The sequence below is a fragment of the Drosophila gunungcola genome, chromosome 3R, assembly GCF_025200985.1.
Source record: "Drosophila gunungcola strain Sukarami chromosome 3R, Dgunungcola_SK_2, whole genome shotgun sequence".
NCBI classification, from domain to species: Eukaryota; Metazoa; Arthropoda; class Insecta; order Diptera; family Drosophilidae; genus Drosophila; species Drosophila gunungcola.
The window spans coordinates 21,507,649-21,532,727 of NC_069139.1; the positions used below are offsets into that span (position 1 = coordinate 21,507,649).

The 25,079-nt window shown below is 44.0% G+C and overlaps 5 protein-coding genes and 4 non-coding genes across 10 annotated transcripts in view; 1 reads left to right on the plus strand and 8 right to left on the minus strand.

The window, feature by feature from the left end:
• The window catches only part of LOC128252874 (extracellular sulfatase SULF-1 homolog), a 32,292-nt gene that overhangs the window by 5,758 nt on the left and 1,455 nt on the right, over positions 1 to 25,079 (plus strand). Inside the window, exons 2-7 of one of the 2 annotated variants that reach the window (XM_052981028.1) lie at positions 1,548 to 1,592; positions 20,126 to 21,012; positions 21,644 to 21,970; positions 22,034 to 22,712; positions 23,451 to 24,292; positions 24,355 to 24,665. In XM_052981028.1, the coding sequence (XP_052836988.1) occupies positions 20,246 to 21,012; positions 21,644 to 21,970; positions 22,034 to 22,712; positions 23,451 to 24,292; positions 24,355 to 24,665 (2,926 nt within the window). In that variant the 5' untranslated portion in view covers positions 1,548 to 1,592; positions 20,126 to 20,245. The remainder of the gene's footprint in view (positions 1 to 1,547; positions 1,593 to 20,125; positions 21,013 to 21,643; positions 21,971 to 22,033; positions 22,713 to 23,450; positions 24,293 to 24,354; positions 24,666 to 25,079) is intronic. The other variant, XM_052981029.1, reaches the window with a different exon arrangement.
• On the minus strand, positions 2,962 to 5,838 carry LOC128252875 (uncharacterized). Its single transcript, XM_052981030.1, has 3 exons — positions 5,517 to 5,838; positions 4,358 to 4,530; positions 2,962 to 4,296 (listed from the first exon to the last, which is right to left on the minus strand). The coding sequence occupies exons 1-3, from the start codon at positions 5,719 to 5,721 to the stop codon at positions 3,163 to 3,165; spliced, it is 1,512 nt and encodes a 503-aa protein (XP_052836990.1). The 5' UTR covers positions 5,722 to 5,838; the 3' UTR covers positions 2,962 to 3,162.
• LOC128252877 (uncharacterized) lies at positions 6,676 to 8,419 on the minus strand. The gene is given in 5 exon segments (XM_052981032.1): positions 6,676 to 7,468; positions 7,471 to 7,594; positions 7,658 to 7,876; positions 7,930 to 8,102; positions 8,170 to 8,419. Coding segments are annotated over 5 exon segments (1,470 nt in total). The 5' UTR covers positions 8,339 to 8,419; the 3' UTR covers positions 6,676 to 6,683.
• LOC128252876 (glucose facilitated diffusion protein) lies at positions 8,790 to 10,976 on the minus strand. Its single transcript, XM_052981031.1, has 3 exons — positions 10,753 to 10,976; positions 10,523 to 10,695; positions 8,790 to 10,106 (listed from the first exon to the last, which is right to left on the minus strand). The coding sequence occupies exons 1-3, from the start codon at positions 10,916 to 10,918 to the stop codon at positions 8,973 to 8,975; spliced, it is 1,473 nt and encodes a 490-aa protein (XP_052836991.1). The 5' UTR covers positions 10,919 to 10,976; the 3' UTR covers positions 8,790 to 8,972.
• Positions 12,350 to 12,692, minus strand: LOC128252878 (uncharacterized). The gene has a single exon (XM_052981033.1). The coding sequence runs from the start codon at positions 12,625 to 12,627 to the stop codon at positions 12,427 to 12,429; it is 201 nt and encodes a 66-aa protein (XP_052836993.1). The 5' UTR covers positions 12,628 to 12,692; the 3' UTR covers positions 12,350 to 12,426.
• Positions 12,766 to 12,838, minus strand: Trnaf-gaa (transfer RNA phenylalanine (anticodon GAA)). The gene has a single exon. It is a non-coding gene; the product is annotated as a tRNA-Phe (tRNA).
• Trnav-aac (transfer RNA valine (anticodon AAC)) lies at positions 12,936 to 13,008 on the minus strand. Its single transcript has one exon. It is a non-coding gene; the product is annotated as a tRNA-Val (tRNA).
• Positions 13,347 to 13,419, minus strand: Trnav-aac (transfer RNA valine (anticodon AAC)). The gene has a single exon. It is a non-coding gene; the product is annotated as a tRNA-Val (tRNA).
• Trnaf-gaa (transfer RNA phenylalanine (anticodon GAA)) lies at positions 13,598 to 13,670 on the minus strand. The gene has a single exon. It is a non-coding gene; the product is annotated as a tRNA-Phe (tRNA).

A 25,079-nucleotide genomic window follows, 5' to 3' on the forward strand; every position in this document is an offset into this window, starting at 1 on the left:
TACAATGCTCTGCGCGGCAATCAATTAACAGCCGCTTTACGTAGGCAATGGAAAATCATTACAGCTATAAAAATAAAACAGCATTGGCAATAATAGAATTCGTATTTGTGATTTGCACGCGCCATTTCAAACTCAATCAAGCCTCAATTCTGACCGAGGGCGGGTATTTCATGTTTCTGCGTGTGTTTCTATATGTGATGTAAATACCTGTCAGTTAGCTTGCGGCATTGGTTATTGCCCGATATGACTTATATTTGCCATAAATACGTTTTTTTATTCGACTCATGACAGCCCATTTGAGGTTGGATTAAAATTGAAATAACGCTTATAAATGAAAGCTTATTTAATAGTTGAATGGCTCAGAAGCTATGTTTTAAAGATTTCTGGCTTTTGCATGGGAACTATGCAACACATAATTGTCCATACAGGTGGAATGCTTTCTCGTGTGCTTTAAACCGGCGGTAATTGGTGCGTAACATCCATACCCACCTTCCCCTGATATTCAATGAAGCGTATCCAAAAGCATTTCTATCTGTCATTCCAATTGATTCTCTATTTGCATTGTTAATTTTGCTTCATGAAGTCATCGACATGCAACTACCTGTGTTCCTGTCTGCATATGCACAGAGAAAAATGGGTATATTTTTAATTGTAAATATAAATACGTATTTGAGTCATTTTTTTTCTGAAAATTTGAAAAACTTAAACATTTTTAGCTGCGAATGCCACTTGATTGGCAATTTAATGACGAATTCAGCGATGTATGACATTCCATCATTTGATTGTTAATTCTCATCGTTTTGATAGAAAAACTGATTTTTTAAATGTTTTTTTTTTTTTGGAGACTTGTCAAATAAAAGAAAGACGAAAGAGTCCTCTTATTGTAACTTGGACAAAACTACAAGTATAGCCATAATAGTGACTGTTTTGCATAGTTAGTATAGACCTATACTACCCACCCACAATCGGTTTAGAAAAATTAATAGAAGTGAAAATAAATGCAAAACAAGCTGGCCTTGCTTGGGAAGCGAACTGGGGAAACCGAGCGACGTGGTAATACACTAGCCCCCCTTACTTTTAGCCACCTTAGCTTAGCACATTCACCCATCAACTGAAATCCTATTAATTCGCATTCACGCTCGCACTGCAGTCATTTCCATGAGTTTTGTGCACTCAATTAAAATGCCAAGTTCAGCGCCTGCCAACATTGAAAACTGACAGCTGACAGATGGAAATTTACCCGGTTAAGGAACAGACCGGGCTCAGGTCACGGACTCCTCACTCATTCCACGGGCCAACTATCAATCATTCCGCTCATTTGGCTGTGGGGCAGGTGCAAATGTGTCAGTTGTAAATGAGCAGAAAGTCTTTGCAGTTGGCCTCTTGAAGTTGTCACCGGCTTGAGTGGGGAGCACGGTCTGTTTCAATTGAGATGAATAAATGATAACGCTGTTTGTTTAGGGATTTCCAGCTGTATTTCTTTCCCTACCAACTCATTTTTCTATCCCTGCCGAGGTGTTAATCGTTCTATTTCTGTTTTCTTGCAGATTAACTGAAACCAAGCGGAAAAGTCTAAGATATCAACAGCTAAGGTAAACCAATTTAAAATCAACCACCTTCCTGCTTTCAAATGCGTCCCTGAAATGAAATTACGCAGTTTACCTTTGAGCAGGTAATTAGCCAAAGCTGCGGCCCATAAAATCCGTTTCTTCGCACTTGGGTGGATGCAGCTGCCTTATCCAGTGAGTTACTTTCGGTTCGGTGCTCCTGAAGCGGGGCAATTCAATGCACTCGATGTGGTTTGAACTCTCAACCCCCAAGGAAAATCCGGGGGTGATGAAGGTGGAAGGGAGGCGCGTAATTAATGTGCAAAATCACGCGTCTGCATTTAATTCACTTTGGGGCCTGGGAAATCGCCGAGTCGAGAAGCCACTCGATGGGAGACGTGGCAAACATTTTTGCACGCATTTGGCCGCCTGGCGATGCGAGCTGGGCACCCCAGCTTCCATCTTGGCCAGCTTCGTCTATTTAAGGGCATCGCCAGCTTTTTCCCAGCAATCGCGGAACATGCTGCTGCTGCTGCTGCTGCTGGCAATTGTCCTTTATTGCCATTCCTTCATTAGGCCCCAGTCTCGTATGGCATTTTAATGCAATTTTTATGCGCATTTTTGTGCGCTGTAATGGGTCTCCTCCAGCTCGGCATCCCTGTCGTCGATGTGTCACTTGTAAGATCATTTGAATTGTAATTCATATAATTCGCCGTATTGTTGTCTTGATGGGCCTTTGTGGATCTGGCTGTAAGTGCTTGACTTTCGTTCCTAGCGACTGCACGGTTGCCACACTTCAGTCCGGCATCAGCTTTTTAATCAAATTTTTGACTGCTTTAGTCTTCTACTTATGTTCTAATTGCTAAATACATTGTTCACAAGTATATCTATTCCAAGACTCCCAGCTGCTGCTTTCGGCAAGTTGTTTAATTGGGCATGAAACAAACTTTAACCATAGAAGTGCATTAAAAACGCATAAACCGCCGGATAGAAGCTAAACAAACATGTTTGGCATCCGAGCGAACACCACAAAAGCGCCATCAAAGTGTCAAAAATGGAGCAAATGAAGGCATACACATGTGGGGATTAGGACCGGGCGGAAGCCAGCGGAGACATAAATTAGCCCATAATAAAGTTCAAAATAAACTCCGCTAGCCGCAGGGCAGATAAAAATAGTCTCCAGTGGCTCGCCTAGGGGAGAATAAACCGCTGTACAAATTTGAGAAGACATAAATATGCATAAAAGTCGGAGAAGAATTGCGGAGCAGCTGCCGACTGCATATTCCAACCACGCGGAAATCAAGTTGCCAGCTCATAGCTAAGCAAAATAGATTAAAATATATTTGCTTGTAGGAATTTCGATGTAAAATCAACATTTGCAATTACAAATTTGCTCCCATAAAAACAGATGATTTTAAGCGACAGCTTTTATTATTTAGACTCTTCAATTTTTCCCTTTAATATCTATTATCATTTACTTAATTAACACTTTTTTGCGGAATATTTCCCTGTCATTCTGATGTGTTAAGCAACTTCTCAAGTCGATCAATATTCTTCACGTTATTGGTTAACATTTTATTGATCTAGCCAATACAAAAAGTGAAAAATCAGCCACCTAGTAGGCCATGACGTCGTGCACCCGTCGGAATCGTTCACCCGCCTGTCTTAAAGTCAAACCCCGGGTCTCCGGCATGAGGACGGCAAAGGCCACCAGACCCACTACCATGATAATGCCCACGGTCACGAAGTAGGTGTAGAAGAAATCGGCGGTGGTGGTAAAGGTGACGATCACAATGATGTGGACCACCTGCTCCAGACACACGATCAGGCCGATCAGGAAGGGCTTCACGCGCATGGGAAACGCCTCGCCCAGGTAGACGGACGAGCTGCAGATGAAGAGTCCGGCGAAGAACTGGAAGGCCATGCCCAGGCGGCACACCTGCCACATGTAGTAGTAGTCGAACATGTGCGCGTAGTTTCCGTAGACTCCGGCCATGCCCAGCATCAGTCCGGCCATGCACATGAGCCCCAGCAGCGAGACGAACTTGCGGCCCACGGTGTCCAGCACGGCGAAGGTGATCAGAGATCCGATCAGGCGGACAATACCGAACACGATTGTGGGCCACGAGTAGGTGGATCCCTCCACCAAATACGAGGTCATCTCCATTGAAATGGACAGCGGCATCGAGAAGGTGAAGGCCACGAAGCAGCGGAAGAGCAGCAGCTTCAGGAAGGGCATCACGGACCCGCCCAGCTGCTCAATCACACCCTGGCTGCTGCCCTCCACCACGTACAGCTTGGCCTCGTCGTAGGCCTGATCTTCCGCCTCGCGGGACCAAAAGGAGCCCAACAACTGCTTCACAATGGCGCGCGCCTTCTGCTCCTGGTTCTGGCGGATGTAGAAGATCGGCGAGTCGATCGTGATGGCCACGCTGCCCAGCGCAATGGCCGCGAAGACAATGCCGAAGATTCCGTGCACCCGGTTGATGGACATGCCCAAGTCGGTCGTCCACTGCGAGTCGTAGATCACTTGGATGGCAACTCCAAGTGCCAGGCCGTACTGCTCCAAAGCGGAGCAGGTACCTCGGTTCGTACTCGAAGCGATCTCGGCGCTTTGGATGAGGAACGGCACGGTGATAAGGCCGATGCCCACCCCTCCCACATAGCGGGCGGCCAGGATTGACTCGTACTCGTAGGGAGCACTCACAAAAATAATGGCATCAATCAGGTTCATCACACCACCAAGTCCCTGCGGAGAAAGATTGATATTAGCCCAGGGGATCTTTATAGATCTCTGAATTTTCACTCACATAAAACGCTATTTTGGGCACGAAGGATGCTGTTGCGGCGGCCACCACAGTTCCAATGATGACGCCAATAAACCAACTGTACTGAAACTCAAGGGTGGTGGAAAAAATTTGGGTCAAGTTCCAGCCCAGACCTTGAGCCATGTCCATTCCAGCGTACACGAACAGAAGGGAGGCTGGTGATAAAAAATTATGCGATTAACAAGTGAAATAATTAAACAAAAAAAAATATTTAAAAAATAAGAAAGCTAATGCCTGTTAACCCATTGCAGTTACTAAAAATATGTATAAGTCAATACACTTGTTTTACTATTTATGAAATGGTTGGTTTGCTTGTGAAACTAAAGACTTATCTTTGAAATGGATACATTTTCATGTTAATTAAAATAAAAAGCAGGGACCGAAAGTAATCATTATTTTTGTTTTTCAATGCTAAAAAATTCACTTATCATAACACCATAATCAATTGATTTATTTAATGTGGCTGCTTTCTTTTCGAATCCGTAATGAATTGTTTTTTAGATTTATTATTTTTATTAATTAAATATTAATTATTTTCAAGCGAAAACAAATATCGCTCAGCAATAATTATTATTAAGTGGGCCATAATTTTTCGCTTAAAAATATTACTCAAAACCAGATTGCAGCCCTTCTATAAGGAATAAGGAAAGTTGTTGCTTCCCTTAAGAAAACAATTTCAACAAAGCTTAAAGTTTCTAAACTGTAATAACAAGTAGGGTTTAATTTTCATTTAGACATATAATATTGCCTACCAAATAATATGAACTCTCCCAGTTAAAAACTAAGTAGATATGTGGGCTGTTCGTTAATTCGATAGCTCACCGTGTGGTGAAAACGAGTTCAATAAAATTAAATGAATTACAGATTGCAAGCAACATTATTTTAAAACCCCTATGAAATAACTTTATCTTGATTTCTTCGTGTATATGTTTAACAATAACGAAGGTATGATGAAGCTTCTATTACTTTTATGATCGTTTTTACAGCAGCTACATAAAAACATACTTGTTAATATAACAAAGTATTGTTAAATTAAAATGAAATTAATGTACGTGTCGAGTACGACGAAATGTCGCGGAAACATAATTTAAATTTAGAGACTACTAAAACCGAATTCACGCTAAAGTTATGCCGATCTCACCTGCTGTTCCGGCCTGCGTTTGGGCGCCATTAGCCCACCGTCTGTTGTTTGTGGTGGTGATTACCACTGTGGCCGCTGGAGGAGGAGGTGGTGGCGGTTGCCGTCCACTGGTCACATACGTGGTCTGAAACTGCTGGGGGCCCGTGCTAATGTAGGTGGTTTGCTGGATGGGCACTGGGCCTCCGGTGACATATGTGGTCGTCATATTCTTTGCTTATGTAACAAGAAAGTGCGCTGAATTTTATTTGACCTCCAAGGAGCTGGATCGCTTCGTTCGTTTTGGTGGCCACTGGCTGACTGGGCGAGCTTTTATAAAATATTTCTGCGTAAGTAGTAGCTATCAGCGAAAAAAAGATATCTGATAATTGATATATTTATCAGCTGGTAGATACTCGCATATTCCTTTTAACGGTAGGCATTCCGCTTGCCGTGATTCATGTGTGTTAAGTCCCCATAAGTCGTGATAATGTCACAGATACATTCAAGGGCCATGGGTCCAGTGTTACTCACCTCTTTGTGGTATCCTAGCTAACTTTGTTAAATTGATCGGCTAAGGTGTACAAAGTTCGGCGAGCATGACCCATCGTTTTCCGAGGGTATACCCCCAAAAAGCGATAGGCCTTCAGAAAACCCAATTGACAGTGGATAAGCGGATGACGTGCTCGAATTAATTGGAAAATGGTTATCATTTCAATGTAATTGATTTGATTAACAAATGTCAAAGTAAACATGTCCGGGATAAGATAAACTTTGTCTGCATGTTATTGTTTCTATCGAGTGGGCACTTGAAGTTTATAAACTATTAGCTTTGACTTTTGAGAACATAATATTTATAAACAATTAAGTTTGGACTAGCTGTGTATTTTTGTTTTAATTTTTAAGCGGGCTTTTAGAATTTTAAAGGGTTTGTTTTCTAAAATAGTTAATAGTTAAACTATTATTACAATTATTATTACAAATATCAAATATATATATATATATATATATATATATATATATATATATACCGAAATAACATAAACGTTATTTACGTTTTCTTCTTCCGATCGAATGTTTTGATTTTAAAATGAACTTTTAAGAGTGATTTGACTTTAAGATGTACTATTGTTATAAAGAAAAGTGTAAATTAAACTCCATACATTGTTTATCTTGTATACATTTTATTTTTTAAAATAATTTAATATTGAGCACACGCTGGAACCGCTTGTTCGCCTCTCGAAGAGTAATTTTCTTTGTTTCTGGAACGACGATACCGAAGAAAATCACTCCCACCAACAATATGATTCCCACAGACAAATAGTAATGGTAGAAGAAATTGTCGGAGCCCCGGTTGTAGCCAACAATGTTAATGATGTGGATCGTCTGTTCGAAGCCCACCACATATCCCACGAGGAAGGGCTTCACTTTCAAGGGAAAAGCCTCGCCCAGATAGACGGATGAGCTGCACACGAAGAGTCCGGCGAAGGCCTGGAAGGCCACTCCCAGCTTCCACACTTGGTAAATGTAGTAGTTGAGGAGCACGTTGGCCGGACTCGCGTAGGAGACGGCCATGCAGAGCATCAGGATGGCCATGCAGAGCAGTCCCACGAGCGAGAGGAGCTTGCGTCCCATCCTGTCCAGAAATCCTTGGGCGACCAGAGCGCCGAGCAAACGAACCAATCCCCAAACCGTCACTGGCCAGCAGGATATGTAGCCCTCGGTCATCAGAGTGCTCGAGATGAGGGATGCGGACAGGGGCAGGGAAAAGGAGAAGGCGACAAAGCCGCGGTAGAGCAGCAGCTTTATAAAGGGCACCACCGAGCTCCAAAGCTCCTGACAGAACGTCCTCTGCTGGCTCTCCGCCACGTAGACCCTGGCCTCCTCGAAGGCCTGATCTTCAGAGCTGTTGAAGCTCCCCAAGAGCTTCCGATGACAGTCGCGGGCCTTCGTTTCCTGGTTGCGACGCAAGTAAAGATGGGCGACTCAATCGAAAGGGCTGTCATGCCCAGACCCAGAATGGAAAAGACAATTCCTATGATTCCATGGACCTCGTTGACGGATGCCTCCTTGTCATCCACCCACTGCGTGTCGTAGATAACCTACGGGATTAAGTCCACACATTAGAGCCCATCTTAGACAAAGTTCCTCTTTTGGGTAACAACCTGTATGGCAATGCCCAAGGCCAGGCCACACTGCTCCATTGATCCGCTGACACCGCGATGGTTGTCCGTCGCCACCTCGGCGCTGTGGATGAGAAACGGAACGGTGATCAGTCCGATTCCCGCACCGGCTACATAACGAGCGGCCAAAAGTAGTCCGTAATCGAAGGGGGCACAAGTAAAAATGATCGATCCAGTTAGTTGCATGAGACCTCCGAGGACCTGCAGGGAACGTCATAAAGGCTAAGGATCTAGGAAGATAACTTTACACGCACATAGAAGGGCAGCTTTGGCAGAAAGGTCATGGCCACCGAGGCAATAGCAGCACCAGCGAGGACTCCTATAAACCAACTGCACTTGAACAACTGGGTGGCGGTGGTGTTCAAGGTCTGATTCCAGCCCGCACTGTGGGCAAAGTCCATGCCGCCGTAGACAAAGAGAAAGAACACTGGCCAGCGGGGATAAATGAATGAGTAACTGCTTCAAACTGGATGCCCTTTGTTCTATCTACCCACCAGCACAGGCCACATTAAGTTGCTTATTAAATTGGCGAGTGGAGCCAGGATATCCGACGGTTAAATTAACTTGCGGCGGAGGTGGGTTCGGGATATAACCTATGACCTTGGAGCTGAAGGCATTTGGTTGTTCGCCATCTGGACCAGCCGTAACATAAGTGATTGTCATATTCCTGATTTTTTTTCCACTTTCTTGTTCGATCCACACGACTCGATGGACAAGTAAGAACTACATGGAGCTCAAAAAACCAATTGTGGTGTAAGTAATATAACTGAAGTGGGTATTATTGCAATATTGTATAAACTTTTAGATAAAGTCAAAGGCTTACTTTAAGTAGTTCCGACAGGTAAAGTAAGCCTCAATGAGGCACGATAAAAAAAAAAAAAAAGTAATTGAAGCATTGTTTTAAAAAGCTAATTATATTTCGTTGGAAAATAATACTCTGAAGAAAGGTTTTAAAAAATAAATAAATAGATTTTTTATGGCTACGCTTTAATAGACACTAAACCCAATTTTATTCCCCACGAGCAGGCAACAGCTCATTAATTGATAAGTCATTTCTAAGAAAATTTGCTGCTCCAACATAAGCAATATTATTGATAAGACTAGTTTACAAAACTGACGTCATTGTTCCACATTTATTTTTGCAAGTTATTTGATTGATTAGGCTGATAATTGTTTTCCCACAGCATACTTCCATTTTAATGTTCACTTATAAGCTGGTTTTATTAAACTAAATTATCATATAAACAAACGAGAATTTGAACAAGGATAATGAGTTTTCCAGTGAGGTTTCCAACGCCTAGTAGAAACTAAGATCAAACCACCTCTGGAAGCGGTGGCCAGCCTCTCGCAATGTAATTTTCTTGGTCTCCGGCATAGATACTGCAAAGAAAATCATGCCCAGCAGCATGATAATGCCCACGGACAGAAAGTACGGGAAAAAGATTTCCCCACTGGACATAGAGCTTAGGCAGGCGAGTACGATGACGTGGATGAGCTGCTCCACGATGACGATCAGTCCGACCAGAGTAGACTTGACCCGCATGGGAAAAGCCTCGCCCATGTAGGCGGACGAGCTGCAGACGAAGAGTCCGGCGACTGCCTGGAATGCCATTCCGATGTTGCAGGCCTGGACCATGGGTTTCCACGCAACTATATTGGCCATGTCGGCGTACAGAGCCGCCAGGCCCAGCATCAGTCCGGCCATGCAGAGCAGGCCCACCAGCGAAACCGCTTTGCGACCCAATGTGTCCAGTAAGCAAAGAGCCACCAGAGCGCTGATCAGCCGCACTGAGCCAAACACATACATTGGCCAGACGCTGAGAGCTCCCTCCGCCACTGCGGTGCTCGAGATAATCGACATGGTCAGCGGCAGGGAGAAGGAGAACGCGACGAAGCAGCGGAAGAGGAGCAGCTTCAGGAAGGGTCCCACGGAGGCCACCAGCTCCTCGCCCAGGCTCTGGCTGTCGCTCTCCGCCACATAGAGCTTTGCCTCGTCGAGCGCTCTAGTGACGCCATTCGGAGAGTTACCCATTAGCTTCTGCAGACACTGGCGCGCCAAGCTTTCCTGATTTCGACGTAGGTAATAGATTGGCGACTCAATCGTCAGGGCAGTCATTCCCAGGCCCAGCAACGAGAACACAATCCCGATGATGCCGTGCACCAAGTTGGGGGAGGTTCCCAGTATCGATGCCCACTCCGTGGTGAAGACCACCTGTACTTCGATTCCCAAGGCCAGGCCGATCTGCTCCATTCCGCCGCAGACGCCGCGCACGTTGGTGGCCGCCACCTCAGCATTGTGGATGAGGAAGGGCACCGTAATCAGTCCAATACCCAGGCCGGCCAAGTATCGGGCGCCCAGACAGGCCCCGTAGTTGCCAGGCATAGCGGTAAATAAAATGGAGCCGGTTAGCTGAAGTATACCTCCAAGGAACTGAAAAATAGGCAATGGTTTTTAGAAAACAATAATATTCATAATTTTAATTTAAGTAATTTAAGTACTTTGTACTTAATTTGTGTTCTTCATAATAAGACTTAATCTAACATTCTATAATAAGGATAATTTTTATATCCGCTCCATTCTACATACTAGTTTCGTTCTTCTAAATCAGACTCTTGTTTTAATAAATTCATAATGTTAAGAATATGTCTTCATTTAGTAAACCATAAGTCAAAAATGAGGATGTGAATCACATAAATCCAAATATTGTGTATTGGAAAAAGCTCGCACCTTTAAATCTTATCTTATTGGTCATCCTGTTTAAGTACTTCTATATCTACCTTAAAATATCTAGTTTCGTACTCTCCTTAAAATAGTTTAATTTTACAAATTGGGTCACCTCTACTCACATAGAAGACCTGCTTGGGCAGAAATGACATGGTGAGAATGACGGCCAATGCTCCAATGATCACACCAATGAACCAACAGTACGAATACTCCGTGATTAGGAAAACGCTGTAGGTTTGATTCCAGCCCAAGCTGGCGGCCATATCCATGCCGCCATAGACGAGTAGAAAGAAGACTGGAAGGAAAAGGGTCGATAGTTACTTTTGCCTTTGCGGTATCCTCATTCTCTCACCTGCATAGGAGGCGTTTTTGTTTCTATTGACACGGGAAAAGTATCCAGTGTTGTTAGTGGTAACTGCGGCTTCTGGACGCTCCGGCGGTGCTGCGGTGGCAAGGATGATCACCTCCTTCTGGGGAAGGGGATCTGCTTCCACATTAGTGGTTTGCTTTCCACTCATTCTTAAAAAAGTCGAAAGCTTTCGTTCGGTTGCTCGTTCGTTACTGGGGCCCAACAGAAGTCTACAATCGTGTATAAATCGGACAAAGCAGGTCCGATTTTAGCGATAATGATAAATAGCTGATAAGTAAATGACATTGTAATCAGTTTATAGATACATTTGTCTTCACCGTTTTCCTCGACTCAATTTAATTGGCCGCTTGGCCTTGATTGCGATTCACGATCATATACCATGAGGGACTTTTTCGGTTGAGCGACAACGCGAGGTGGTCTTAAAATAGTTTTCATATATCTTTTAACTTTGTTTTTGAATTTTATACAGGAACGGCGTTTAAGTGATTAGCAAATATTAGTAATCTTTTGCGTATTAATGTCTTTAATGCCTCGTAGTTTTTCGTTAGCGTAACTTTTGCTGGGACATATTTTTAATACATTTAAAAAAAATATATATGTTTGGACAAAAATTATTTTAAAAATGTATTTTGAAAGAGAATTGTTTAATTAATTAGGACAAATATTTTGTTATGTTGAAAAATGGCAAAGTAGTTCAATGTCAGATATAAAAATTTATATTTTTTTCAAAGCAATAATTTGGTTTATTTCTGAAATACAAATAAAGGTAGCAGTAGTAGTAGTATGTCTTAGCTTTGGATCAGTCCTTGCCTAGCCATGGCCTGGGTAGATGCAGCCAAGTAATGCGGAACGACTCCCCAGCGCCTGTCTAGCGTCTTCATTATGTATGGCAGGCAAAATTCAAGAGAGCAAGACAGCGACAAACTCATCGAGCTCATAATGATAATCATCCCAGAGGCGGGCCACACTCGAGTGTTTGCTTGAGTCGTCTCGAATTGCGTAATGTCTGCACTGACATTGCCATTTCCATCCACACTCCACTTCGTTCCGGCCAGCCCAGCATCTTTGCGAGCCAATCTGTCTTGTTGCGCCTCAAACTGTCAAATCGCGCCACATGTCCATGCGATCTGGAGGGGAAGTGGAGTGGTATATTGGGCACTGGTGGGCACTGCGGAGCAGACTGTTGCCTGTTCCTTGTCATTTGACGCTGCTCGACAAATTAGCCAAACGCGACGCCATCGCAGCTCCAGATCCAGCCACATCAGCAGTGCCATCTCCATTTCGTTTCGAGGGATTCAAGTACATTTTAATGAGTTTATGCACAAAGTTGTCTAATGGCGTACAAATTATGAGCACCAACATGTGGCTGTGGGTATGGGTATGGGTATGGGTATGGCTGTAGATGGAGATGGATCTGGAGTGGCATATGGCTCGTGAGCACTTTGGCATGAATTTCTGTAGTACTGCCTTCGGGAGGAACGCGACGACGTCTGCCAGCCCACTAATGGAGTCTAATTACTCTGGCCGACAGCCCGACGCGAATCTCTTGGCTAATAAAAACGTATTAAGACAGCGCACAGACATTTTCCAACTGTCGTTTATTCATCGGCTCCTCCGCTCCTCCCAATGGGACATATAGGAATCGTCATGTGGCCATCAAGTGAGTGCTTCTCCCCCGCTCTGCGGTCCCCCGTACACGCTTTGCCACTGCCTCTGGGCCAGCCGGCTCTTAGCGGACATCTCCAGGCTCTTCTGGCTGAACTTCACCACCAGCATGAAGTAGACGCACTTTAAAGAGAGAAACAGCACACGCTTCCAGTTGAGGTAGGTGCGCGGCCAGGTCGACGATGTAGGCATTATACTAATCTACAGAAAAAAAATTTAATTTTGGGCGCCAGAAAGCCGAGAATGTGACAGCAAACTCAATTGATAATTTTCTTATTCCAAAAAGTTGTATAAATTAAGAAAATGAATACAATAGAATAAAAAAAGTTTTGCCGAAACCCGGGATTGAACCGGGGACCTTTAGATCTTCAGTCTAACGCTCTCCCAACTGAGCTATTTCGGCTTTATTTAATTCGGCTTGCATTCGTTTTATAATCGGACAAAAGCCAAGGGGTGCATAAAAAATACTTAAAAAAAAAAATAATAATATTGTTTAATTATGTTTCCGCCCGGGATTGAACCGGGGGCCTTCCGCGTGTTAGGCGGATGTGATAACCACTACACCACGGAAACATATGGAAATTATTTTAAAAGCTTCCAAGTTTTATACGTTGTTAGACATATTTTTCAATATTTTTAAAAAAGGATCATCAATGGCAGTCAAACCTTAGTAACTCACACTTTATAAAATAGGTAACCTTTTATTGATTTTGAATAAGAAGAATTTAGGTTGTGAAAATTCAGAATTACTTATTTAGTTCAATTATAAATATTAAAAAATGAATTGGAATTTTCCCATGACGCATTTTATTAGGTATTTTACTGCTGTTATATAAGTTATACAACTTTTGAATGCCTTTTGTTCTTTGCCCCTTAAAAAATTATATTATGAAAAATAATATTCCTCATCATGTTTCCGCCCGGGATTGAACCGGGGGCCTTCCGCGTGTTAGGCGGATGTGATAACCACTACACCACGGAAACATATGTTTGAGGCTCTCGATTTTCAAAGGATTTTGGGGTCAGAAAAGGGATAACTAATGGCAGTCAAACTCCTGTAACCTTAAAATTAACAAACTAGTAAAAAGATTACGATTTCTTTAAAAAATAATAAATAATTAGTAAGGGTAAAAAAAATAATAAAAAAGTGCAAAAAGAAGGTTGCCGAAACCCGGGATTGAACCGGGGACCTTTAGATCTTCAGTCTAACGCTCTCCCAACTGAGCTATTTCGGCCGCTGAATTCCTCGCGTCAAACTAGTGAATACGAGCACCTTGCGTCTATATAAAAACCTCTTCATTCAAAACGTCACAGCCATTATCTTCTCAGTAATATGTCCTCTATTTCCAAAGAGCATTTATAAAAAAACACAAAAATAAATCTGTAAATTTCTTCTTGCACTGTTTTGGCTTTCACAATTTCTGACAGTTGCAGAAATGTTTGTTGACACTTGCATGTCTTACAAGTCAACATCAATTTTACAAAGACTTATTTTAGCTACCGGTTCTCACTGGCAGAAATGTCTTTTTATAGGTGAAATGAAAAACAACACAAGAGTGTAATAATTACCTTAATATCTTTATTAATTTGTATTCATTTTTATGACGTTCGGGTATATGAGAATCCAAACAAGTATAATAAATCATATTAATACTGCAACGATGGCAACGAGGCGTACATGACATATGGCAAGGTTACATTAATTTGCGTTTATAAATTTTGGCATACATTCAAAAATAATATTGCGATCTGTGAACTTTAATGAAAATTTAAATGAATAATGTGGGAAGGCAATAAACTACCAACGCTTTCCAGCCAGCATGTATATATGTAATTAATTCTTGTAAATAGAAAATTTGTGTGAAAAGTATTTTTGTTATTACTACACGTCTTCTAAAAGGAATGTTCTCTTGTGTTTGAATATCTCAGTGATCTTAGTGTGAATAAACATAATTTCTTCAATCAAAATAACGCCTTTTGCATTCCTCGTGCCATTTTTTTTGCCTGCAACCTGATTAATTCCGTCGAAATCGAAATCCTTTTCTCAGCGGACTCGTGTCTCTAAAGGCATACAACCTGATCCTATATATATATATATGATTATATAAGGTGGATCACCTTCCAAGCTTGAGCCTTTGAGAGTGTGCAACTAATGCGGCTTCCGTTTGACGCCCGGCGCTGAAAGCTGAGACCCAGTACCCAGTATCCAGTTGAAGTCCACTGAGTCAGCCGTCTTCATCATCGTTCGCTTCTATCCTGGTATTTTTTTGTTTTATGATTCACATTCTTGAAAGACGATTCTCTGAAAGCGAATCCGAGCCAGACCAGAGCCTTGCCCACGCCCTCGTCCCGCCCAGTTGTCGGTTATGATTTATCACCTGCCCACAGCCCTCATCTTTTTTGTGTGTTTTCGACCACTGTCCATTTGGTCCAAGGTGAGCGGCTTTTTCCTTCCCCTTAATATTATTATTTTCTTATTATAATTTTAATTAATCACGGTTTGTGTGTCATCAGCTTTGCAATGACTGGTGGCCTGGAGGCCTTTCTGTAGCCACTATTTGCGGATTGAATCGCGAGCAGCGGTGACGACAAGACAGCATTCTTCTGATATGTCAAGAGAATGTTTAACATTTTCGCTAGAATTTCTATTTTCGGTGCGACTCGGTTTGGGGCCAGACCTTGGCGGCAATGAGAACTGGGAAGATTAAATCATTTGCGAGGGGGAGGGGCGAAGCTTTTATTGTTTGTTTAATTTGCACAAATTTCAAAGGGAGGTGGGGAATAGTTTTGGGGCAAATTTGTGTGTGTTACGCGTGGGTCTATGAACTGATAAGCTGCTTTTGCGATAACAAAAGCAAATTATGTCTAATTGTCTTCACCGAAGTAGCTGAAATCGATTTCCAAGAAAATTCAAGCACATTTGGGTGAAACCGAGTACTTCTGAGTTCAGGCCAACCGCAAGGGTATCTGTTATATGCAAATGTCAGGCAACAATTTCCCTTTGCAGAACCCTATATAGCTACCACAAAACCGAGACCAAATCGGTCGAGTGGAGTTGGGGACTCTTTTTGCTGCCGCCAGTAGCTGACTTTTTGCCGGCAGTGTGTGTTGCAGCGGAAAATGGCTAAGTGGGTCACAATTTGATTTGATTTGTTTATGCCACATCAACAGGAGTTGTTTTAGTCCGGTGCGCCTACAATATTATTTATGATGGGGCAGGACGTTGGGTGACGGCTTTATTAGACCGATTGTAGGACATTTTTGCCCAACCACAAGGTTCCCTATAATGCCAGCTATAGCTCGGCTTGTTCAATTGCTTTTAACCTTTGCAAGCAATTTGAAATTGCCGAAGCCGAGTGGTTCAGGCCTTCTGACCATAACTTGTAATTGAGTTAATTGCATAAATTCTTGTTTTATGAGTGTTTTTTTTTTTCCTCTTTTTTGCCAGCAGCTGCAAAATAAATTACTAAAAAGTGTGTAAAACAAATTGCAAGAGATTCCATTACAAAATAACCGCAGACATATGCTGGCATAAAATACAAATTTGGCTGCTACTTTATTAAAAAGGAATAAATATTCATTTGGCCGTGTGTCGCGGCGATCAAGTCAATTGAAACCTTTAAAACGGAGCCCCTCCCAGGGCGTTGGCCTCTTGGGCGTATAATATGGACCATAAATCGAGCTAAACGTGAATCTCGACACTTGGCTGGTCACTCTCCTTGTTATAATTCTGACAAAACGACAGACACGCAAAAAACAGAAAGATTTATTTGCAGCCATTTCGCAAACAATTTGTTGCCATTGAATTTTATTATTGCGGCGGCGGCGATTTGAATATGTGTTCCGCTACAACCACTCACTCACGACATTTCGTTTTTTTTTTTATACCCATTAAGGAAACGTTCATAACCCACTCCGATCCGCTGGGATCTTTCGTATATTTTGTTTATTTTTTCGACTTCCTCGTCTAACACTTGTCGTCTGACCGATTTCGGAACGTGCCTCAAAGTCACTCACTTTGTGTTCTTTTTTGGCACATTGTTTCGCATTCATTCGAGACAATGTTGATTTAATGTATTGAAGTGTGCGCGTTATTTCATAATTTTCTGCCCGAGTAGGAAATTGAAATCAGGGCGTGTTATAACTTTGTCAAATTGACTTATGGAGCACTTCCTCCATCCTGCATAATAAACTCCCCTTAATGCATCTTTCATAATCAAAGTGTCAGGCCAAAGTGAACTTAAATATTTCAAGTCCATTACAAAACTGTCACAACAAGTTTGGGTTTTGTGAGTTGAGTGAGCCGAACGCAAATTGGCTTACCACAGGTCGACCCCTGCCACGCCCCCACCCCCCGCAGTGACACTTGCCACATGTTCTTTGCCCAGTTCTCGGCTCTGAAAGTTGTGTGTAGGCGTAGGTTAAGCTTTTGGGGTCCCATTAAATATGCATAAATCGAACTGGAAAAGCCGCTAGCCGCCAGCCGCAAGTGACGAGGATGCTGCACTCTGATGCTCTGATGCTCGGTTGCGAGTGGGAGTTGATGGAGCTGCATTCGCCACAGTCGAGCATGGGCTAGCTTTTAAATAGTTAGTTAAGCGTTAAATTGACTCGGCGAAGCCATCAACTGGTCACATGTCAGACCCAATCCCTAGTCGCCTGGCTGCCTTGTTAATTGCATAATTAAGCGCAAAGTTTGACATGGCTGGGGCTCACAGCCTACGCAGCCGCTGCTCCACATTTGCAGACCCAACCGGGTCTCCGGACTTCAGACTTCGGTCTCCGGACTCCCTGCTCCCTGTTCCCTGCTCACTGGTCCCCAACTTTGGCCCACTTGAGTCGTTGACACGGCGGGTAATGAGTCCGATCTGCAGAAAGTGGCAGGAACTCGGCAACACCATGCGATCCAGCACTGATAAGGCGGAATTTATAATTTGTGGCAGGCCGTCAGATTAGTCAACATCACTCTCTTTGCATATTCATAAGCCTCGGAAGGCTGCGACTACTGTATTTGCACTCTCCAGTGGACTTCGACTTCGACTCCTAGCTAGCTGAAATGATATATATATATATATACACTTTTTACACTTAATTGAATGCATCTCCGTCATATCTGTAAAGATAACCGCCGGCTTTCCCTTTTCTGCCCAGTCTGGTTTTTCTGCTCAACTTCTGGGTCTGCTGTGTATTCATTTTGCTCGCCGGATAGGAGACATCGCACCATTTGATATGCAATTGGATTGTCACGTCTTAGCGAGACTTGCAATTAATTAATTTAACTCAACTTTGAAAACTTGGCAGACTATAAAGGGGTTCAAATTAGGAAATTGCATTTTCATTAAATAACAAATAAGAAGCCGGCTAGTTTTGACTTTACTTATGAATAAACAGTTTTGTTTTAGTCAAAACTTTTTACTAACAATCGCTGATGTACTTTAACGAAATGTAATTGTAAGCCCATACATAGGAAAAGCGAAAACGATGTAACCTTTGAAGAAAAGTATAAAATGTGAGTAATAAAATTTTATGATCACCTAGCAACAGGCACGATTTTGGTCTCAAGAAGATGGAACTGCCGGGAAGAGTTGATGGAGTGGGAGAATCTGAGGATTCGGGGGAGAAAAGGAGAAGACACAGAACCAAAGTCATGAAATTCATGAATGAATCAGGAAATCGTGTTGGCTTTCATCCGCCCTGCAAGCCGCCAGTCTCTCGAGCTCCTTCGGCTTAGTTTGGTGAGACAAGTTTGTTGGTGTTGCCAAGTCGGGAACACGTTCACTGTGGTCCAGGCCGGCTCCCAACCGTTTCCCGTACCCCTTTCGCCCCAGCCTCCAACTCCAAGCCACCGATGCCATCTGAGCATGCGTGACGTCTGTCAGCAGGCGACAGGAAGATGACGCAAAAAACAAAAAAAAAAAAAACAAAAATAAAACCGCCTGAATCGGGCTCTTTTGGTCGGGTCTGTTTGCCAAGAAACATGTTTCCTTTTTTAGGGCCGAGGCTGTTGGGTCATGCTTGACCCAAACTTGTTCCCAGTCGGGATCTCTCTCGCTTTGGAGTTGGGGCTGCAGTTGGTCCAGCCATCCAAACCATCCGAAAACAGCCTTGGAGAAACAAGGAAGTTTCGCCAGTCAAGTGGCTGAGGGTTTCCAGCTGCTTTCACAATGGATGCACTTCAGTTGGCTTTCCTTCCTTTTGTTCTGCTCAATTGCTTCGGCAATTCTGCAACATTTCGATTGCGATTGCGATTGGATTGGGAAGAACGTAGCATAATTGAGCATAAATAAATAAAATGCCTGGCAAAATATTGTATTTGCGATGGCAAGGCACTCGAGTGGGAGGCTTTCTCCATTGTGCCGCGCTCAAGTGGCCCATTGAGTTGGCTCCCAGCCATCCATCCACCCATCCACCCAGCAACCATATACAAATTCATCTTGCATCCAGCGCCGGATGTTGGGCATCTCCATCTATCAGCTATTTCTGTTGCAACCTGCATCGTCTCGTGGCTGCCAGGTTTTTTGTTGCCATTATTTGTGCTGCATATTTAACTACAGTTTTGGTCTGGGCATGTCAAATTCGAACTCCACTCCCAAAACTTTTTGCAGGAAGTTATTGCGGTTATGCAACAGTTGAGCTGCGACTGGGTTTGGGTTGAGAAATGGCAGACTGGGCAGAGCAGCTTGAGATTTAAGAGCAAAATAAGTGGATAAAAAGTCATACAAAACATAGTGTATTAAAGTTATGCGAAGAAGAGCGGTAATTTACTTTAATGCTTGAGAAGACTGAGAGTGAGATACCTTAAGTTGAATTTTGAGAAGCGCGGAGAGCGGCCCAATTTACAATCTTAAAGTTCAGCCTCGAAAGCTGAGATGCGCTTGAAGTCGGATCTTTTGCTGCCGAATCGCTTGGCTCATATCAAGGTTGAGTCAAAGCGTTAAGTGCCCTGCCGAATGCAGAAGGTCTTGTCTTGACTTACTGAAGCTTCCACGGTGTTAAACTCTCGAAGAAGTGGCCAAGTTACCTGGCTGGCAATTACAATGCACTGCGACAATATAAATCACACTTAAACGGCCCCAGTAAACCACTTTATATCCACCAAATTCCCTTCTTGGTTGGGTGGGTGGTAGTTTGGTTTGGGATGGGTTGGTGGGTTGGCAGCTCAATGCCAAACGGGCATAAACCGCATAAGAAAGGGATAAGGGAAAAAGGCACTGCGAATGCAGTTTTCACTTAACGGCAAGTGGCACATAAATTTCAGCAAGGACGCAAATACACTTCACCGGAAACCAGGCGGTAGATGGGTGGTTGGATGGGTTGGTTGCATGGTTGGGTGGGCGAAAACGGGCTGACAGTAGCCGACATTTGCTGATAAGTGGACAAAATGTGCATCGCTCTGATTTGTCGCTTCTTCGCAGCTCTTGGCCAAACAATCTTGGCAAATATTTGGTGGCAAGGGCACTCGAGTCGAGGCACCGTCGAGGTCAACTGGTGCATGAAATTCCGAGGGAGGCAAAGCAGCTGCAAAGAGCAGGCAGACAGCTGCGAAACAGGCAGTCGAACTCAGGTTGACTTGGCTTGAATCGAGGGGAAGAACACTAAGTCAAGACAAATTATTTCCACTCTGTGGCTAAGCAAATACTCCTTTGATAAAGCTATAAAGAGGTTAAAAGCTTAATCATCTTCTTTACAGGTCACAAAGCCATGAAGAAGTTTCTGGCCGATTTGCTGGTGTTTTGAGCGCAGCAGCTGAGGCGCCGGATAAGCGTCCAGGATTTGAAGCTTTGCTGTGGTTTTCCCTTTACCCAAAACTATGATGCCGCACCCCCGCTTACGCCTGGCCATTGGCGGCCTGATACTCCTCCTGTTTGTGCTCCATGTGCTCGGCAAGGAACAGGGATCGCATTCCCACAAACGCGGCCACTCGGCGAAGAGATTCTCGCGGGACTCGAACTCGGCCCGCGAGCGACGACCAAACATTATCCTCATCCTGACCGATGACCAGGACGTGGAGCTGGGCTCGCTGAACTTCATGCCACGCACTCAGCGGCTGCTTAAGGACGGCGGAGCCGAGTTCCGGCACGCCTACACCACCACGCCCATGTGCTGTCCGGCCAGATCGTCGCTGCTCACCGGCATGTACGTGCACAACCACATGGTGTTCACCAACAACGACAACTGCTCCAGTCCCCAGTGGCAGGCCACGCACGAGACGCGCTCCTATGCCACGTACCTCTCGAACGCCGGCTACCGCACCGGGTACTTCGGAAAGTACCTGAACAAGTACAACGGATCCTACATCCCACCTGGCTGGCGGGAGTGGGGCGGATTGATCATGAACTCCAAGTACTACAACTACAGCATCAACCTGAACGGACAGAAGATCAAGCACGGCTTCGACTACGCCAAGGACTACTATCCGGACCTGATAGCCAACGACTCGATCGCCTTCCTGCGCTCCTCCAAGCAGCAGAACCAGCGGAAGCCCGTCCTGCTCACCATGAGCTTCCCGGCGCCGCACGGTCCGGAGGATTCAGCCCCCCAGTACAGTCATCTCTTCTTCAATGTGACCACCCACCAGTAAGTACATTTATGGTATTTTCACACAATTAACTCATAGAGTAATAATATAATATAATATAATATAATATAATATAATATAATATAATATAATATAATATAATATAATATAATATAATATAATATAATATAATATAATATAATATAATATAATATAATATAATATAATATAATATAATATAATATAATATAATATAATATAATAAGATAGAGATTTGGGATTTTGAATGTCTATTCTAGTTATACCTACGTAGCGTAAAGGTATATATACCTACTAGTTGACTATTATATAACATAGAACGAACCTGATTGGACAATATAGCTCCATAGAAACAATCGGCAAAAAAACAAAAACAATTAAATTTATTTAATAATGGTTTTTATAATACAGAATTACGGCTTTAAGTTTATTAAAATCGAACGTCTATATCATATAGCTCCCATACGAACAATCAGAAAATTCGAGGTTTTTTCCTTGTAGTATTGACCTTGCAGCTCAACAGCTGGAGCCACCCAAACCATGATAGTTTTCTGGTGGCATATTTATTTAGAAGTTGATAAGCTCAGTAAAGGCCATCCCATAGTCCTTCTTGTTTGTAACACTACCAAACTATTGAATGTTTCCCCACAGCACTCCATCGTACGATCATGCCCCGAATCCGGACAAACAGTGGATCCTGAGGGTCACCGAACCCATGCAGCCTGTGCACAAGCGCTTCACCAATCTGCTGATGACGAAGCGTCTGCAGACACTCCAGAGCGTGGACGTGGCCGTGGAGCGGGTCTACAACGAACTGAAGAATCTCGGCGAGCTGGACAACACCTACATTGTGTACACCTCGGACCACGGCTATCATTTGGGCCAGTTTGGCCTGATCAAGGGTAAGAGTTTTCCCTTCGAGTTCGATGTGCGAGTGCCGTTCCTCATCCGGGGTCCAGGTATTCAGGCCTCCAAGATGTAAGTGTTTCGAGTGTGTGATGATCTTATAAAACTTATCAAAATAAAAACATTCTGCCACAGGGTCAATGAGATTGTGCTGAATGTGGACCTGGCGCCCACTTTTCTGGACATGGGTGGCGTGCCCACGCCGCAGCACATGGACGGACGCAGCATACTGCCCCTGCTGTTGAGCAGGAACCGCGCTGTGCGGGACAACTGGCCCGATAGCTTCCTCATCGAGAGCTCCGGCCGAAGGGAGACGGCCGACCAGATAGCCGAGTCGCGGGCCCGCCTCCAAGCCGAGCGGCGAAACATGAAGCTGGTGAACAGTTCGCTGCTTGAAGATTTCGTGGACGGTGGAGGAGTGAGTTCCACCACCACCACAAGCGTTTCGAGCAGCAGCACTGCCGCCACTCTGATGAGTTCCACCATGCAACAGCAGCAGCAACCAGAGGATGCGGATGAGGACGTGGAAACGGACAACGAAGAGGATGATGCAGATGCTGATGGTGACAGTTCGGCAGCGGCCCTGGAGGAGGAGGATCTCGAGGATGCTGCCGTTGAAGAGGGCGACGAGGAGCTGATCGAACAGGAGTTCCACCAGGACAACGATCTACCCCTGGCCCCATACATAACCAAGATGATGCGCCTCAACTCGGAGTGCTCGGATCCGGCCCTGCTCAAAAACTGCCTGCCCGGGCAGAAATGGAGGTGCGTCAATGAGGAGGGTCGTTGGCGCAAGCACAAGTGCAAGTTCCATGTGAGTACCTACCTTGGAATAGGTAGCAAATCTGCTAGAGCAAATCAGCTCATAAAAAATGTTTGGTATAAATAGCTCAGCTTTTTGCAATGGAATACGATTGGAATCATAAGTCATCCTTTCGTTTGGAGCTTTAAATGTCATGTTGGAATGCTCAACAAAGTGTTCGTTATTATATTTAATTTATATGATAGTCATCAAAATAATATTACTTAACGTAATTAATTATGTATCGCATATTCTTTAAGTCATTAATTCATTTTTCTTTATTTAAACGTGCATGACAATAATCGCGATAGTGGTATCCTCCATGAACCGCGATTTCTTAAAAATTTATAAGCCTGTTGATGATCACTGGCAAATTTTGTATGGCTAGTATCATTTTTTCGCTGTTATTGGCAATCATTCTTTACGTGAATTCACGTGAATATTCAAAAATTAAAAGGCTTAGTCCGAAGAGTTTAAAAATGCTTATAAAGTTGAGCGAGAGTTGCCTGACCAAATATATTTGACATGAGCTGTTTAACTTTTTTTGTATGAGTAATGTGAGCTCGATTGAATTGTTTGTTTTATTGTTTTAAGCTTCTCAAGCTAAGCTGATTCAAATGAGTTAATGAAATCATAGCTCATGAATTCGACAAACAGCAAGCTCTAGCTCGAAGCTATTTTGAAACTAGACTCGATCTGTAGCTGCCGATGATCAATGAAATCAAACTAACCTTGTCATATTTATTCCAGCTCCAGTTAGAGCACCAGTTGGCGGCGATGCCTCGGAAGCAATACCAGCGCAACTGTGCCTGCTTCACGCCCGACGGAGTGGTCTACACCAAGATCCGCGCCCCATCCGCCGGATTGCATCGCGTAAGCAAGCGGACACACCATGGCTCGGGCCGGCGTCGAAACAAGCGGGAGGTGTTTCACACGGAACTACCCTTCGAGATGGAAGAGTTGCTGGGTCTCGACCGGGTCGTCGATCAACTGGCTGAGCATACGCATCGCAGCAAGCGTGATTTGGGCGGAAGTAGCAACGAGTCGATTGCCCAGGTCATCCAGCAGATACAGAGCACCCTGGAGACCCTGGAGCTCAAGTTCAATGAGCACGAGCTGCATGCTTCCAACTCCAGCACCAACTTCCTGGAGCGAGGCGGTCATCGGTGCTTTGTGGATGCGGCCACGGGTAAGGTGAATTGCTCCAATGTGATCTACGACGACGAGAAGACGTGGCGCACCTCCCGAAACCAAATCGATATGCTGATCAAGCTCCTCAAGGACAAGATTGCCAAGCTGAAGGAGATGAAAAAGCAGCTGAGGGAGAGCAACAAGCAGGCGTTGGCCTCTGGTCGGCGGAACGAGAACCCCCGGCGCACTGATCCCACTCTGGACAGTGGAGCCGGGCCGGAGTTCAACATGAGCTACTTCACCGAGGTGAGCAGCACGCCCAGGACAAGCGTCGTCGCCGGCCAGAAGGAAGTGTTCCGCGGGTATGGAAGTGCCAATGCTTTCGATTCCTTGGAAGAGCCGCAGACCCATCGCTTTTCTCCGCGGGCCGAGTGCTATTGCGAACCCGATGTGGGCGAGAGGTGAGTGATATCCATTGAGTTGAGAAAATTAGACAATTTGTAACCTCTGACCTTGTATCCAGCCATGCCGACTCCAAGGAAATGGCCCGCGAGGCGCGCAGGAAGCTGAAGGAGGAGCGACAGCGCAAGAAGGAGCGCAAGCGCATCAAGAAGGCCCGCCTGGAGAAGGAGTGCCTGTCCGAGAAGATGAACTGCTTCTCCCACGACAACCAGCACTGGCGCACGGCTCCCCTCTGGAACGACAGCCCCTTCTGCTTCTGCATGAACGCCAACAACAACACCTACTCCTGCCTAAGGACCATCAACGCCACTCACAACTATCTGTACTGCGAGTTCACCACAGGCCTCATTACCTTCTACAACCTGACCATTGGTAAGATTCCTAAGCAAACAAAATTTCGACATTTTATGTTAATCCGAAAAAATGTTCAGATTAGCCTTAGTTAAGGGGTTACCTACTCCCTTAAAACTTTATTTTTGACATATTTTTTAACTATTTAAAAGCAAGTACTTATAAATTCAAGTTAAGCCGAAGAAAAGTGACAAGGATGTTAGCCTTAGAAAGGAATTAATGACTCGCCAGGGTGCTAACCTAAAACTAACTTCCTCGAAATGGCTACTGAGTCGATCTTTTTAAGAATTAGCATGCCATGCACAAAGTTTTATAAAAAGTTAATATTATTATAAACGCTACAATGCAAGACTAGTTTATAGTGTTATTTAACCAAATCTATTGACATTTATTTTTGTTTTCGAATGGTCTTCGCTGTGACAAAACCTGAGAAAA